Below are 13,504 nucleotides of genomic sequence, written 5' to 3'. Positions count from 1 at the left end.
TATTTTTATTTTAAATAAAGTTTACAAAATGAAGCCGTATCGTCACATTTGGCCTTGAGATTTTTAACACCAAGAGACTCCAATTCATTTCTCAATACAATATAATAAATACGAAATACGATAAAACACAATTTTCTAAAACGTTGTGAACCAGCGGGTTCTCGTTTACAACGATGCAGTTCATCCGTATGGAATCAGAACGAAAAAACAGAAAAAAACAACAAAAACCAATCCAATTTAAACAAAAAAAAATACCTTTGTTGCCTTTTCATTTGAAGAAAAATTTCGCTGCTGGCAGCATTTTCATTTAATTATTGATGAAGGGTCAAACGGGAAAACTCGCACAAAATGGTTTTTATTTTTGTACCGTTTACAAATCCACTGCCATATTTTTCAACAACAGCAACACGCATGCGTTACGTTCTAAAAGGAAACATCTTACAAAAAGATAAAAAACAAAAAAAAAACCGATTGTAAAACACGTATATACTTATTATTTTTACGCAATGGAATGCCACAAAATATAATATATATAGAAGCGCAAAACATTCAAAGTGTTATTCGATAAATGACAGCTGAATGCGCGTGCAAATATTGAAAAGCAAATTAAACATTAAGTCGTACAACGTTCATTGTAGATTTGAGCATATAGAGGAATGAACCCAATTCCCTGCACATAAGTTTATACGTATAGAAATTGAAAACAAAACTCATGCATATTAACGAAAATAAACACAAAAAACAAACTATATATATAAATACTTTTATAATAAATCGAAGAGAAAAACCATACATAATACTTAAACAACAGAACATAATGAAATCCACACAATTCATGTTAAGATATAATAAAAACGAATAAATAAAATATTTAATAACAATATAAGAAATACGTTACAATTAAGTAGCTTTTTACAACACTGTTTCTACACTTAAAGCACTGCAAATAATGTGGTGGCTTTTCGATATGTTGGCTACCGTTATCGAAAGCTCATATTAATAAGTTAGTTATCGACGTAAATACTAAGAATAATAATAATGGAAGCAAGCGCAACGTTTACGGGCGATGTGGATAAAACACAGATACCGCCGTTGAACCAAAAGCGCATTCTTGCCTTTGTTAATCACTTTTTAATTAGCACCTGCACATTTCTCAATGAATTCGCCTTGAATTGCGAGACTAAATTCGTGCGAATGGAACGACAGCTGCAAAGAACTGAAGCAGCTTTAATAATTCTAGAGGCTAAATTAGCTTCAATACCGGTAGATAATGAAGCAGATAATTCCAGCACGCCTCAAGTAAACATTGAAGCGACAATCTCTGACGAAATCGATAAGCCAGCGGCGGAAGAGCCCACCGAAGTTGAAGTAAAAGGCGTGAAGGTCTGCGAAGACATCCATTATAAGAAATTCTTTAAAATGCTGCACGTGGGCGTGCCAGCGCCTGCTGTTAAAATAAAAATGCAAACCGAGGGTCTGGACCCACATTTGCTGGAGTAAGTAGCATCATATGACGCACGTCTCTAGATAACTAACAATGAATTTGCAGCAAACCCGACTTTATGCTGGAGGATGGCGTGCTGGAATAACGTCTGCACCTTTAGAGAGCACATATTGTGATATAGCATACGGAATGCTACACTTTTAAATGAAAACATTTGCTTAAATTTACTTCTACAATTTGTTTTATTTTCCCACTTGTTGCACAGCCAGTTGAAACGCTTACAAAGCGCTCGGCCGGGCAAGGCAAAAGCAGTCGATCAAACAACTTAAAAACACTTCATTATCAAAAGGTAGCGGGCGATTATTAGTGAATCCATGACGAAGCTGGACACGCTTAGAACTGAATCATCTGTCCCTTGCGCTTCTTGTCACCACCCAGCTCGAAGTGCTTGCAACGCTTCAGGGGTGTCTGCTTGCGGTATTTGCATTCAGTGCACTCCATACGCAGCACAATTTTCTTGGTGGTCTTAGCCTGGTAACGAAAAAAACGGGCCACATATTAGTACAAGTTAAATTATTATCCTAATGTGTCTACAAAACGTATTTAATATTTGTTTGATGGTGCCAGAGCTTTATGCGCCCAGACGGGGGATGCATAGCTTAGATTTAGTCCGCCCTTAGGCAGCATCAAAAATTTACTTTTGCACTTATGTCCCAACGAAAAGCTGAGTGCTTTATGAGCGCAGCAATTCAGTTCTACTGGAAGTGCCATATTGTTTATCTTAAATATTGTATGTTGGTGCCGGCTCAGCATTATGCGCCTATAAAAAGGCTACATAGCTGTAATTAGATAGATGTGATACAGCAACAACAATTTACTTTTGCACTTATGTCCCAACGAAAAGCTTAGTGCTTTATGAGCGCAGCAATTCAGTTCTACTGGACGTGCCATATTGTTTATCTTAAATATTGTATGTTGGTGCCGGCTCAGCATTATGCGCCTATAGAAAGGCTACATAGCTGTAATTAGATAGATGTGATGCAGCAACAACAATTTACTTTTGCACTTATGTCCCAACGAAAAGCTTAGTGCTTTATGAGCGCAGCAATTCAGTTCTACTGGACGTGCCATATTGTTTATCTTAATTATTGTATGTTGGTGCCGGCTCAGCATTATGCGCCTATAGAAAGGCTACATAGCTGTAATAAGATAGATGTGATGCAGCAACAACAATTTACTTTTGCACTTATGTCCCAACGAAAAGCTTAGTGCTTTATGAGCGCAGCAATTCAGTTCTACTGGACGTGCCAAAAATTTGTTTAAAGCCATCTTTGCGAGCTTACCTTCTTCCTGAAGATGGGCTTGGTCTGGCCACCGAAACCTTGCTGTTTTCTGTCGTAACGTCTTCTGCCCTGAGCACCCTTGCGCTCCTTGGACTTCTTGTACTGCGTTACCTTGTGCAGCTTGTGCACCTTGCACTTTTTGCAGAAAGTGCGACGTTGTTTCGGTACATTCACCTATAATATTACAAGAAATATATTGATTATTATTTGCTCATTACAGCCTTTTACACAATTTGCCGCCATCACAGACTGGAGACGCAAACACAAAAGTTTGAAACGCAAGCAGAACGCATTTAAAGTACGCACATTCGGTTAATATTGCCACCAAATCACAGAAAACATTGTGTTGTGCAATATTTAATCATTTGTTTTACATTTTGAAAGCTGTAAACGCGGATGCTTGTTGATTTTCGTTAAGGCCACTCAGAACACCTACCATCTTGAATAGGAAAGAAAACCCAAAAAGACGGAATTAGAGATGTGCAATAGTTATGTGTCGCTGTAGATGGCAAAATTCAGTGTTGCCACACTTTGACACTCACCACGATTTCTGACAGTCACTCTGGGAAAAAGTGGTGATAAATTTTGCCCATCACTAATTGGTAAAATTAAACAAAAAAAAAAAGAAGCAGTTCTGCACATCAAAAAAATAGCTGAGAAAATAATAACTTTTTCAGCGGTAGACGAGTTTCCTGGTGGACAACGGCCTTGTGCCAGAGTTGTGTGCAATGTAAGAAGAGTGGAAAACATGCAGCACCACAATTGCAACCGGATAAACACAATACAAACGGATGTGCCCGACATTGTGTTAACACAATTAGCATAAAAATGAGATTGGGCTGCGAATGCGAGAGTGTAATTAAAATGCAAAGAATGTACGCACTGCTGCCAACCTTGACATTTTGGTTAATCTGCTTTCAATTGCCACTACAATCGGAACAGCTGCACATAACAGCTCCATGCGATCGCAGTCGCAAGGTGTTCACCGAGCCCTTCGGTGAAATAAGCGACGGGCCCTCTGGCTACAATTACACCCAGGACTCGCACTGTGAATGGCTGATAAAAGCGAAAAATGACAGTCAATTTATAACACTAACATTCCATAGTATGGGCACCGAGTGCTCCTATGATTATATCTATGTATACGATGGCGATTCCTTTAACTCGACCCTGTTAGGTAGCTTCAGTGGACGCACCCAACCGCAGAAACTGGTTGCACGCAGCGGTAGTGTAAGTAGCATGGAATTCCCCTCCTTGTTGTTCAATACTAATTCGATTATTTCCTTAACAGATGCTCATACTCATGTACAGTGATACGAACTATGTGCTCGATGGCTTTCGTGCTTCCTACTACATATCAAATTGCCTGAACAATTGCCACAATCATGGCAAGTGTGTGGGCCATCAGTGCGTGTGTCATGGCGAATGGGTGGGGCCCGACTGTGAGGATGAGGCGTGCCCCCAGAAATGCGGCGAGCATCAGGGCCGGGGCAAGTGCCAGAAGAGCATCTGTCATTGCTCCAACGGCTACAGCGGACGCCTATGCGATTTGAGCGATAATCCACCGGGCAGCAGCTGGCGTTGGCTGGCCACCGATGCCGAGGGCATGACGCCCCGGGCCGCACACACGGCCGTCTACATGGAGGACGAGGATGCGCTCTATGTCTTTGGTGGCTATGATCTGAACAATGTCATTAGCACGTTGCAGGTAAGTCAGATAACATAAGCTTTATGGAGCAAGAATTTAGTGCGAATATCTAATCGAACTGCATTTATTGCTTGCAGATATATCGCTTCAGTAGCAGTCAATGGGAGGATGAGTGGGGCCTAGCGCTGCAGAGTCGCCGTCATTTTTATCATCCGCACAAGATTGATCATACGCTGCTGAAGGCGGTGCTGGAGCACAAGAACGAGGACGAGGCCAAGCTGTGGGGCCTGACCAGCGATGTGAGCTTCTTTCGCAACATACTCTACACGCTGGCCGAGTCGAATTTGCATCAGCGACGGACGCGCTCCTCGCTGCCTCTGACCACGGTAAATGCCAACTCAACAGATGAGGAGCTTACGGAGTATCTGGTGGATATATTCGAGGAGGTGACGGATCAACAGCCGCACGGACGTTACGGGCATGCTGCAGATCGTGTGCCTGGCGGCTTTGTCATCTATGGCGGCAAGCATGCCAATGGCAGCTTCTACAATGATCTCTGGCAATATAATAATACGGAAAGCGGCGCAAAATGGAAGCAAATGGCTGTCAATTCAGAGCTGCAGCCGCCGGCGCTGGCACGGCACACCCTCACCACGGCTGCCGATTACCTGTACTTGTTTGGCGGGAGCGTGGAGTCGGGTGAATTTTCCTCCAGCATTTATCGCATACGACTTCCGCTCAGCGAGGACTCTCAGTGGCAGCTGGTGCAGCCGCGTGGCGGCAAGACCTTGGATGTGCGCCTCGCCGCACACTCCACGGTTTACTATGGTGCCACCAATTCGCTGATTGTTTTCGGCGGCATTATGACCAGTTTGGCACGCTTCTCGAAGCTATCGGATCGCATTTATGCCTTTCAGCTGGACCAGCAGCATTGGACCGAAATACTGTATCCGCGCACGGCCCTGCGCGACACGAACATTCCGCGGGAGCGCGCCTTTCATACGGCAACCATATCGGGCAATTATATGATCGTATTTGGCGGCTATACGCATCGCCATAACAAGGACGAGATCTGCTATGATAATCAAATGTATTGGTATCATCTGAGCTGTCACATCTGGATCAACCAGGTGGTCTCCGCCGACGACAGTCTGTATCCGAAGCATCAGGGCGTGTTCGCCCACGCGGCTGCACTGCGTCGCAATCACACGCTTCTAATTGTGGGCGGCTATCATGGGAATGTGAACGCGGATCTGTTTGCCTATGAGCTGCCGCAGGTGCTGCGCGTCGAGAATCCCCTCTACAATCACAATCCGGAAATGGCCTGTCGTTTGCACGCCTCACACACAGCTTGTCTCTCGAATCCGGAATGCGGCTGGTGCTCGGCGGACAGCAGCTGCTACGGCCGCACAATTGGCGCCAATTGCACCACCAATCTGCAGACCACCCGCTGTCCTGGCATCTGTCCCTCGCTGGGCGATTGCCATGCCTGTCTGGTGCATGGCACCCAGTGGGGCGGCGGCAATGGCGCTGCCTTCTCCGTGGCCAGCAAGCTGGGCCTCAACGAGTGCACGTGGTGTGTGCAGAATGCGCGCTGTCATCATCGCGACGATAACTATGGGATCTGCGGCGACAGCTCCGGCTGGTGGGGCGAGCAGGGCACCGAAATACGCCAGCCAGATATGTGCACGCGAAACGATCGTCGTCCCGGCTTGACCTACATCAAATACAATTATCCTGTTAACTTTACCATGCCCGATTATGTGGGCATTGTGAATGCCACCATGGTGGACTTTGCCTCGCCGCCGCCCACAGCCTACTTTGAGCAGCGGCAAGAGGGTGAAATGCTGGCTCGCCTGCTCGGCTTTGTGCGTCCGCTGCAGCAATGGAACAACAACAACTCGGCCATACAGGTCTGCAGCAGCTACTCTTCGGCGGTGCTGCGCGTCGGCCTCGGCATGAATCTGGATATGCTTGACAATGTCTCCAGCCAAAGCTCAAATCAATCCTATTGCAGCAATGTCCAGCTGCCCAGCACGGAACAGCCGTTCCTCATCGATTTCCAGGTGAGAAGTGAAGACCAATTAAGGCAAATTAAAGAAAGCAGCAAATATAATTTATTTATACAAATTTTGGTATCAAATCCTAAGCTAATCCCTGCCTTTTTCTATCCTATTTAAGGCCCGTCGTCGCATTGGTCAGAACAACATTTATAACACGTATCAGAAGACCAAAATGGAGCTGCAGCATTTGTATAACGGTCAGCTGAATGCGTTTACGTTCGAGTACCTGGAGCCGTATTATTCGGGCGATTGTACACATTATAGCAACTGTCTGCACTGCCTGACAGATGCCTCCTGTTCCTGGTGTCCACTGACCAGCAAATGTCATCTGAAGTCCGTTAACGAGAGCGCCGTTTGTGTGGCCCACGATCCGGAGCACGGCAGCCACTGGGCCTATCTGATCAGCCAGCCAACGCAGTGTGCCAACTGTTCCAACTATGTGACATGTCGCGCCTGCGTCTCCACGCCAGGCAACGGCGAGTGCGAGTGGTGGCTGGACGATGCGCGCTGCGGACGCATTGGCAAATCCAACAGCAGTGTGCGCGCCCTTGCCCAGTGTCCGCGACCGTGTCGCGAGCGTCGGGGCTGCGATCAGTGTCTGGGCGAGCGCGGGCGCTGTGTCTGGTGCGAGGCGAGCGCCCAGTGCTTCAGCTTTGCCGTCTACACCAGCGAGTATCAGTTCGGCATGTGCCGCGAATGGATCGACAAGGTGACCACGCCGCCAACAGCTGCAGCGGGAGCATTGGGAGCAACAGCAGCAACAGGCTCCTCTGCCACACCAACGACCACCTTGCTTATGCATCCGGCGCCAGCGCTGCGCTCGCTGCAGCAGTGCAAATCCTGCGAGCGTCATCGCAATTGCACCTCCTGTCTGCGCACGCTGAGCTGCGGCTGGTGCTTCGATCGGGACAATCCCATCGAGGGCATCTGCATGCAGGGCGACTTTAGCTATAGCGCCGGCAACTGTTCGCTGGCGCTGAACAGCAGCTCGCAGCACGATGCCGAGTGGGCCTATGCCCAGTGTCCGGATGTGGACGAGTGCGGTCTTGGACTGCACGACTGCCACAAGGAGGCCAAGTGCACGAATACCCAGGGCAGCTACAATTGCCATTGCCGGCGCGGCTATGTGGGCGACGGACGCTTCAGCTGTGTGCGCACCTGCTTCGAGTTCTGCCAGCACGGCTACTGCTCCGGCGCGCCGGACTACAGCTGCAAATGCGACCTGGGCTGGACGGGCCCCGACTGCGGCATCAGCTGCGGCTGCAACAATCATTCCACCTGCATGGATCGTGTGGGCAAATGCGACCAGTGCCAGGCCTGGACCGAGGGCGAGCGCTGCGAACGCTGTCGCCAGGGCAGCTACGGCAATGCCACCGCCAACGTTGGCTGCCATCCCTGCGAGTGCAACGGCCACGGCAATCAGGATCTGGTAAGCAATAGATCAAGCTATATATAGTCTATATACTCACTCCTCCTCCATTTACAGGGCATCTGCAATGTGAGCCACGGCGAATGCTTCTGCAAGGATAACACACAGGGCCTCAAGTGCGATAACTGTGCGCCGGGCTATTACGGCGATCCGCGTGACGGCGGCCAGTGTTATTATCAGTGCGAATCCCGCGGCATTCTGACCAGCATTGGACGCAGCGCCATCGGCTCCTATCAGTCGTATCGTTCGCCCTGGGGCGCCAGTTTGGAGGTGCGCGAATGCCTCTGGATATTGCAGCCAAAGACGTTGCAGGCGGAGAAGTCACTGCTGCAACTGGAATTCCAATGGAACAGCCTGGTCATGGACTGTGACGAGAATGCCGTCTACATCTACGACAGCCTGCCGGATCTGACGGGCGCCGCACAACAGAACCAGCTGCTGGCCGTCGTCTGCGAGCCGTACAGCGCGGCCCGCATCATCGAGGCACGGTCCAGCCACGTGACCGTCTACTATAAACAGGGCAGCGAGCGGCGACACTTTGGCTTCAATGCGCTGTACTCGGTGAAGAATTGCGTGGCGGGCAGCTGCCTGCATCCGCACATCTGCGATGTCCAGCAGCGCTGCGTCTGCCCCGCCGGCTATGTGGGCGCGCGCTGCGAGATCGAGATCTGTCCGAGCAATTGCCATGCCAAGCGGCTGCAGGGCTATTGCGACACGGAATACGGACGTTGCATATGCAGCAACAACAACTATGCTGGCGCCGATTGCGGCACTTTGGTGCAGCGGAATCACCTGGTGATGACGGAGCTGTTCAACACGCAGCTGCTGAGCGAGGCACTGGAGCATCTGCGCAAGACTATACCACGTTTTGGTCACTCGGTTAATGCGGATCGACGCGGCTCGCTGTGGATGTTTGGCGGCTATTCGCCCAGTCACGGGCCGCTCAATGATTTCCGTCAGTTTGACACGAAGAACGGCACCTGGCTGCAGGTCACCGTGGAGTCATCCACGCCCGAGGATCGTATGCCGCTCGGACGTTACTTTCACGCCGCCGAGATCTATGTGAAGAAGCAGAACATTTATATTTATGGCGGCATCGGCGCCAATTCGCGTCTGCTCTCCGACTTTTGGCAGTTCTCCATACAGAACCAGCGCTGGCATCAAATCGAGATGGATCCCGCGGCCCAGACGGAGTCGCCCACAGCGCTGGCCGGGCACACCCTAACCCATATACGTTATCAGGAGCGCGAGTCCCTGCTGCTTGTGGGCGGCCTGAGCTTGAACAAGTCCCGCCCCCTGGAGCTGTGGGAGTTCAACTTGGACAGCGGTCGCTGGCAGCAGCTGGCGGCGATGGGCGCACGCCTGCCGGTGCTTTTCGGGCACAGCGCCGTGTACCATGTGGAGACGCACAGCGTCTACGTTTTTGGCGGCTATGCGGCAGGCGAGGCGCAGAGCAGACTGTACGCCCTGGATTTGACAAAGCTCAGCTGGACGGAGCTGCCCACGTTTAGGGAGCTGAATTCACCCGCCTCGCTGCTGCCGCGTGCGCGCTATTTCCATTCGGCCGTCACCACGGAGCACTACATGGTCGTCTATGGCGGCCGGACGAGTCCCTATAATGCCACAGATGTGCTCATCGCCTATGTGTTTGCGTGCAATCAGTGGGTGCGCCTGACGGACGATGTCCAGCTTATCGGACGCCTGCCGGTGGCCAGCTATGCGGAGGACATGACCATCGATGCGGACAGTGGTACGATCTATGTAATTGGCGGCTGGGATGGCAGCGCCACACAGAGTCATGTGACCCGGATCAATATGCCCGAGGACATTTGCCAGCTGTGGAGCGGCGGCAAGTCCATGTGCCGCCATTATATGGGCTGCAGCTACTGCACCGTCCAGAGCACCTACAGCAACAGTTCGCATTGCTTCACCCAGGGCCGGGCGCCGTGCGCCAACTACAATGGCACGCTGATCATCAACAACGGTCCCGCCTGCAACGATGTGTGGCTCTCGAGTCGCAATTGCTCCAGCTTTGGCAGCTGCAGCGCCTGCCTGGCCGCCTGGCCCATACACCAGGAGCTGACCCCGGTCTGTCAGTGGTGCGACGAGTGCGGCATTCGTGGACGTTGCGTGCCCGCCGGCGTGGATTGCGCGCGGAACAGCGCCTGGTGTCCCAAGGAGCTGAGCGTCGGCGTGCTCGGACTGTGTCCCCTGCCCCAGTGCCATCAGCTGGGCTGCGAGGCGTGCATGCTGCACAGCGAGCAGTGCCATTGGGCGCGCAACGAACTGGGCCACGTGGAGTGCATTGCCCGCGAGCTGGTCGAGAAGAATGCGTATCGCCTGGTCGAACAGTGTCCGCCCGCCTGTCACACGCACACCAATTGCAGCAGCTGTTTGCAGTCCGCGCCGGATGCGTTTGCCTCCACGGATTGCAAATGGTCGACCATGTTGAATGCATGCTTGTCGCCCAGCGCGCAGCCGTTGCTCTGTGCCGGCGGCGTTTGTGGCCTGGTGCTGGAAGCTAGCGAGCTGGAACGTTGTCCCGAACCGTGTCATGTGTATACCCAGTGCTCCAGCTGTCTGGAGCATGCCCATTGCGGCTGGTGTGCCCGCGAGGGCTTCAATGGCGATGGCATCTGCACGGAGGGTGCACTCGAGCACCGGCAGGAGCATCCCTCCGGCTCCACTTGCGATTTAATCTACAGCAGCTGGCGCAACGATTCCCAGCTAACCCATGCGGATGTCGTCAGTTGGCATTATGTGCAATGCCCGGCGGAGAATGAGTGCGAGAATGGACACCATAATTGTGATGCCGTCTCCGAGCAGTGCATTGACCTGGACACGCCCACCCTGGGCTATAAGTGCGTCTGTGCCGCCGGCTATCGCGAGGAGCAGAACAGCTGTCTCCCGGTCTGCTCGCAGGGCTGCGTACGGGGCAACTGCATCCGGCCGAACGAATGCAAATGCGACTTTGGCTATGTGGGCGAGAACTGCAGCATCCAGTGCCTGTGCAACGGGCATTCCAACTGCGAGTCGAGCAGCCGGCTGGACATATGCCTGAAGTGCCACAACAACACGATGGGCGAGCAGTGCGAGAAGTGCCAGCCCCTGTTTGTGGGCAATCCGCGCGAGGGTCACGCCTGCCAGCCCTGCCTGGAGTATTGCCATGGCCATTCGGACGTGTGTGTGGCCTACGATGCGGATCCGGCTGTCTTCAATATGACACACTCCGAGCTGGAGCGCATCCTGCCCGAGGGACCCGCCCACAATGCCACCTGCCTGCGCTGTGCCAACAACACAGCCGGCGATCGTTGCGACAGCTGCCTGTTGGGCTATTTCCGCGGCAGCGAGGATCTGCACAAGCAGTGCCGTCCCTGCCAGTGCCATGGACACGGCAATGTCTGTGATGCCGTCACGGGCGAGAAGTGCAACTGCGCCAACAATACGGAAAGCGATGCCACCTGCACGGCCGGCGGTGGCAAGAACTCGGCCCAGCTCTGCTGGAGCGTCCAATGCTCCAAGTGCCGCGACTCGTATGCCGGCAATCCCACCGATGGACACCAGTGCTACAAGCAAATTACGGTCGAGTCGCGCATGTGCTTCGATGCCAAGCCAATAGGTGAGGAGGCTCTCCGAGTTGCGAGTTGCGAATTCCGAGATTTCTTAATCAATTTCTTTCCCTTTCCTCCACAGAGGAATGCAAATCGAAGCCGGCGGCGTTGAAGCCCGGCCAGACGGTGTTCTTTGTCATCCAGCCACGCTTCATGAACGTGGACATACGCATCATTATTGATGTTACCCAAGGCGAACTGGATGTGTTCATGTCGCCGCAGGATGATTCGTTTATTGTCGAAACGAATGAGACGACGGGCTTTCACGAAATCTTCCTGGACAATCGCTACAATTGGGGGCCCAAAACGAAGCGCGAACATCCGCTGAACGTGGCCCTGCCCCGCCACGACAATGTGACGCTGCAGAAGCTGTTCGCGCCGGAACGACGCACTGGCACGAGCAGCGCTGGCCTCGGGATGGGCCTTGGCAGCAGCAGCAGCAGCGGCAGCAGCAGCTTCTATGTGCCGCAGCTGCACGACTGCCGCAGCCATGGCGGGCACAGCTTTGTGGTACAGGATCAGTACGCCAAGGATCTGAGCACACACGTGACACTCAATCAGTGCAATACGCTGTTGCGTTTGTTTGGACTAAGGAATCGTCTGGTGTTGACGCTGCCGCAGCATGCCCACAATTTGAGTGCGACGCGTTTCTTTATTGCTTTGCGCGCCAGATCCGGACCGGAGCCGAGCTATGGCTCTGTGGTGTTTCGTCAGGATCAGCTGCACATCGATCTCTTTGTGTTCTTTTCCGTATTCTTCTCCTGCTTCTTTCTCTTTCTGGCCCTGTGCGTCATCGTCTGGAAGGTAAAACAGGCCGCGGATTTGCGTCGCGCTCGCCGCCAGCATGTTGTCGAGATGCTGCACCTGGCCAAGCGTCCGTTTGCCCAGATCTTTTTGGCCTCCGCCAGCCTGGACATGGACAACAGTCCACCGGCCACGTCTGCCACCACCACGCGCCACATGCGCCAGCGTGCACGCCAGGCGCTGCTTCTGCAGCAGCAACAGCATCTCCAGAGCGAAACCCAGCTGCACAACCAGCCGACACACAACACGAGCAGCACCCAAACCCACTCCAGTCACACCCACTCCAGCCACAGCCACACCCACTCGAGCCATACCCACTCGAGCCACACTCACTCGAGCCACGGCCACTCGAGCCACTTGAGAAGCAGCTCGCGTCCGGTACAGGCCACGGAAATCATGCTGGTGGCCATTGAGCCGACCAACGATAATCTCGCCGCGGTGGGCACCGTTTTTGTCAGCCTGCCCGGCCGCTCCAAGGCGCCGCTCAGCATTGCGCTCGGCTCCACCCTGATATCCTATCCGCGCCAATATCCGATCAATGCGCGCCACTTTATGCGCACCCAGCGTCATCATCAGGTCTAAGGGGCTCCAAACTCTCAACTCTCAACTCTGGTAAATCAGACGCAAAATGTAAGTGTTAATCTATCGTAAATCCCGCCCCGTCCCCGCCGTTCCCCTTCAGCCCCATATGCAGCAGCACTAGTGAATTATATATATATATATATGTACCCGCATATATATATTACAGATAATATATATAAATATGATATATATATCTATAATTAATATACATATGTGTACTTGTGGCATTGTACGCATAGATTAGGCAATTTTTTTGTACATAACGTTTAGCTAACGACAAAATAATACTTAAAAACTAAAAGATCTGAAGCGAAAAAAACAATTTAGAGCAGCTTCTAAAGGAACAAAACCAAGTGAAAAAAATCGAAAAGCAAAACAATTTCACACATTTATAAACAAAAAGAAATTTAAAAAAAAATGATGCAATGGTCGCTCGCAAATGGAAAAGTTAAGGGTTTCATATGTAGATTTTGCTCGACGCTTAAAATTCTCAACAAGTTAAAGCGACGGCAAAGAGACAAAGTCTGCTGATTTTAGAACCGAGAGGTTCTATAAACACAACCCGCTCACTTTTTCATCT

At 51.4% G+C, this 13,504-nt stretch overlaps 3 protein-coding genes across 3 annotated transcripts; 2 read left to right on the top strand and 1 right to left on the bottom strand.

The window, feature by feature from the left end:
* The first annotated feature begins 999 nt into the window (after positions 1 to 999).
* On the top strand, positions 1,000 to 1,671 carry CCDC53 (Coiled-coil domain containing 53). Its single transcript, XM_064681613.1, has 2 exons — positions 1,000 to 1,496; positions 1,550 to 1,671. Exons 1-2 carry the CDS (start codon positions 1,039 to 1,041, stop codon positions 1,587 to 1,589), a joined length of 498 nt encoding a protein of 165 aa, XP_064537683.1. The 5' UTR covers positions 1,000 to 1,038; the 3' UTR covers positions 1,590 to 1,671.
* RpL36A (ribosomal protein L36A) lies at positions 1,668 to 3,343 on the bottom strand. Its single transcript, XM_064681624.1, has 3 exons — positions 3,224 to 3,343; positions 2,788 to 2,961; positions 1,668 to 1,975 (listed from the first exon to the last, which is right to left on the bottom strand). Exons 1-3 carry the CDS (start codon positions 3,224 to 3,226, stop codon positions 1,838 to 1,840), a joined length of 315 nt encoding a protein of 104 aa, XP_064537694.1. The 5' UTR covers positions 3,227 to 3,343; the 3' UTR covers positions 1,668 to 1,837.
* A 43-nt stretch (positions 3,344 to 3,386) lies between these two features.
* On the top strand, positions 3,387 to 13,113 carry Megf8 (multiple EGF like domains 8). The gene is made up of 6 exons (XM_064681544.1): positions 3,387 to 4,017; positions 4,079 to 4,495; positions 4,573 to 6,501; positions 6,617 to 7,927; positions 7,985 to 11,546; positions 11,621 to 13,113. Exons 1-6 carry the CDS (start codon positions 3,616 to 3,618, stop codon positions 12,922 to 12,924), a joined length of 8,925 nt encoding a protein of 2,974 aa, XP_064537614.1. The 5' UTR covers positions 3,387 to 3,615; the 3' UTR covers positions 12,925 to 13,113.
* Positions 13,114 to 13,504: the final 391 nt, after the last annotated feature.

This window comes from Drosophila montana, unplaced genomic scaffold (assembly GCF_035044405.1).
Source record: "Drosophila montana isolate Dmon_TW-CO22-7 unplaced genomic scaffold, ASM3504440v1 contig_1407_1, whole genome shotgun sequence".
NCBI classification, from domain to species: Eukaryota; Metazoa; Arthropoda; class Insecta; order Diptera; family Drosophilidae; genus Drosophila; species Drosophila montana.
This window is presented reverse-complemented; position numbering and strand designations above follow the sequence as displayed.

Coding starts and splice junctions, on each gene's coding strand:
- CCDC53 (XM_064681613.1), top strand. CDS start 1,039: ATGGAAGCAAGCGCAACGTTTACGGGCGATGTGGATAAAACACAGATA. Junction 1,497..1,549: donor CTGGACCCACATTTGCTGGA/GTAAGTAGCATC, acceptor ATGAATTTGCAG/CAAACCCGACTTTATGCTGG.
- RpL36A (XM_064681624.1), bottom strand. Junction 1,976..2,787: donor AGCCCATCTTCAGGAAGAAG/GTAAGCTCGCAA, acceptor TTTCGTTACCAG/GCTAAGACCACCAAGAAAAT.
- Megf8 (XM_064681544.1), top strand. CDS start 3,616: ATGAGATTGGGCTGCGAATGCGAGAGTGTAATTAAAATGCAAAGAATG. Junction 4,496..4,572: donor ATGTCATTAGCACGTTGCAG/GTAAGTCAGATA, acceptor TATTGCTTGCAG/ATATATCGCTTCAGTAGCAG. Junction 6,502..6,616: donor CGTTCCTCATCGATTTCCAG/GTGAGAAGTGAA, acceptor ATCCTATTTAAG/GCCCGTCGTCGCATTGGTCA.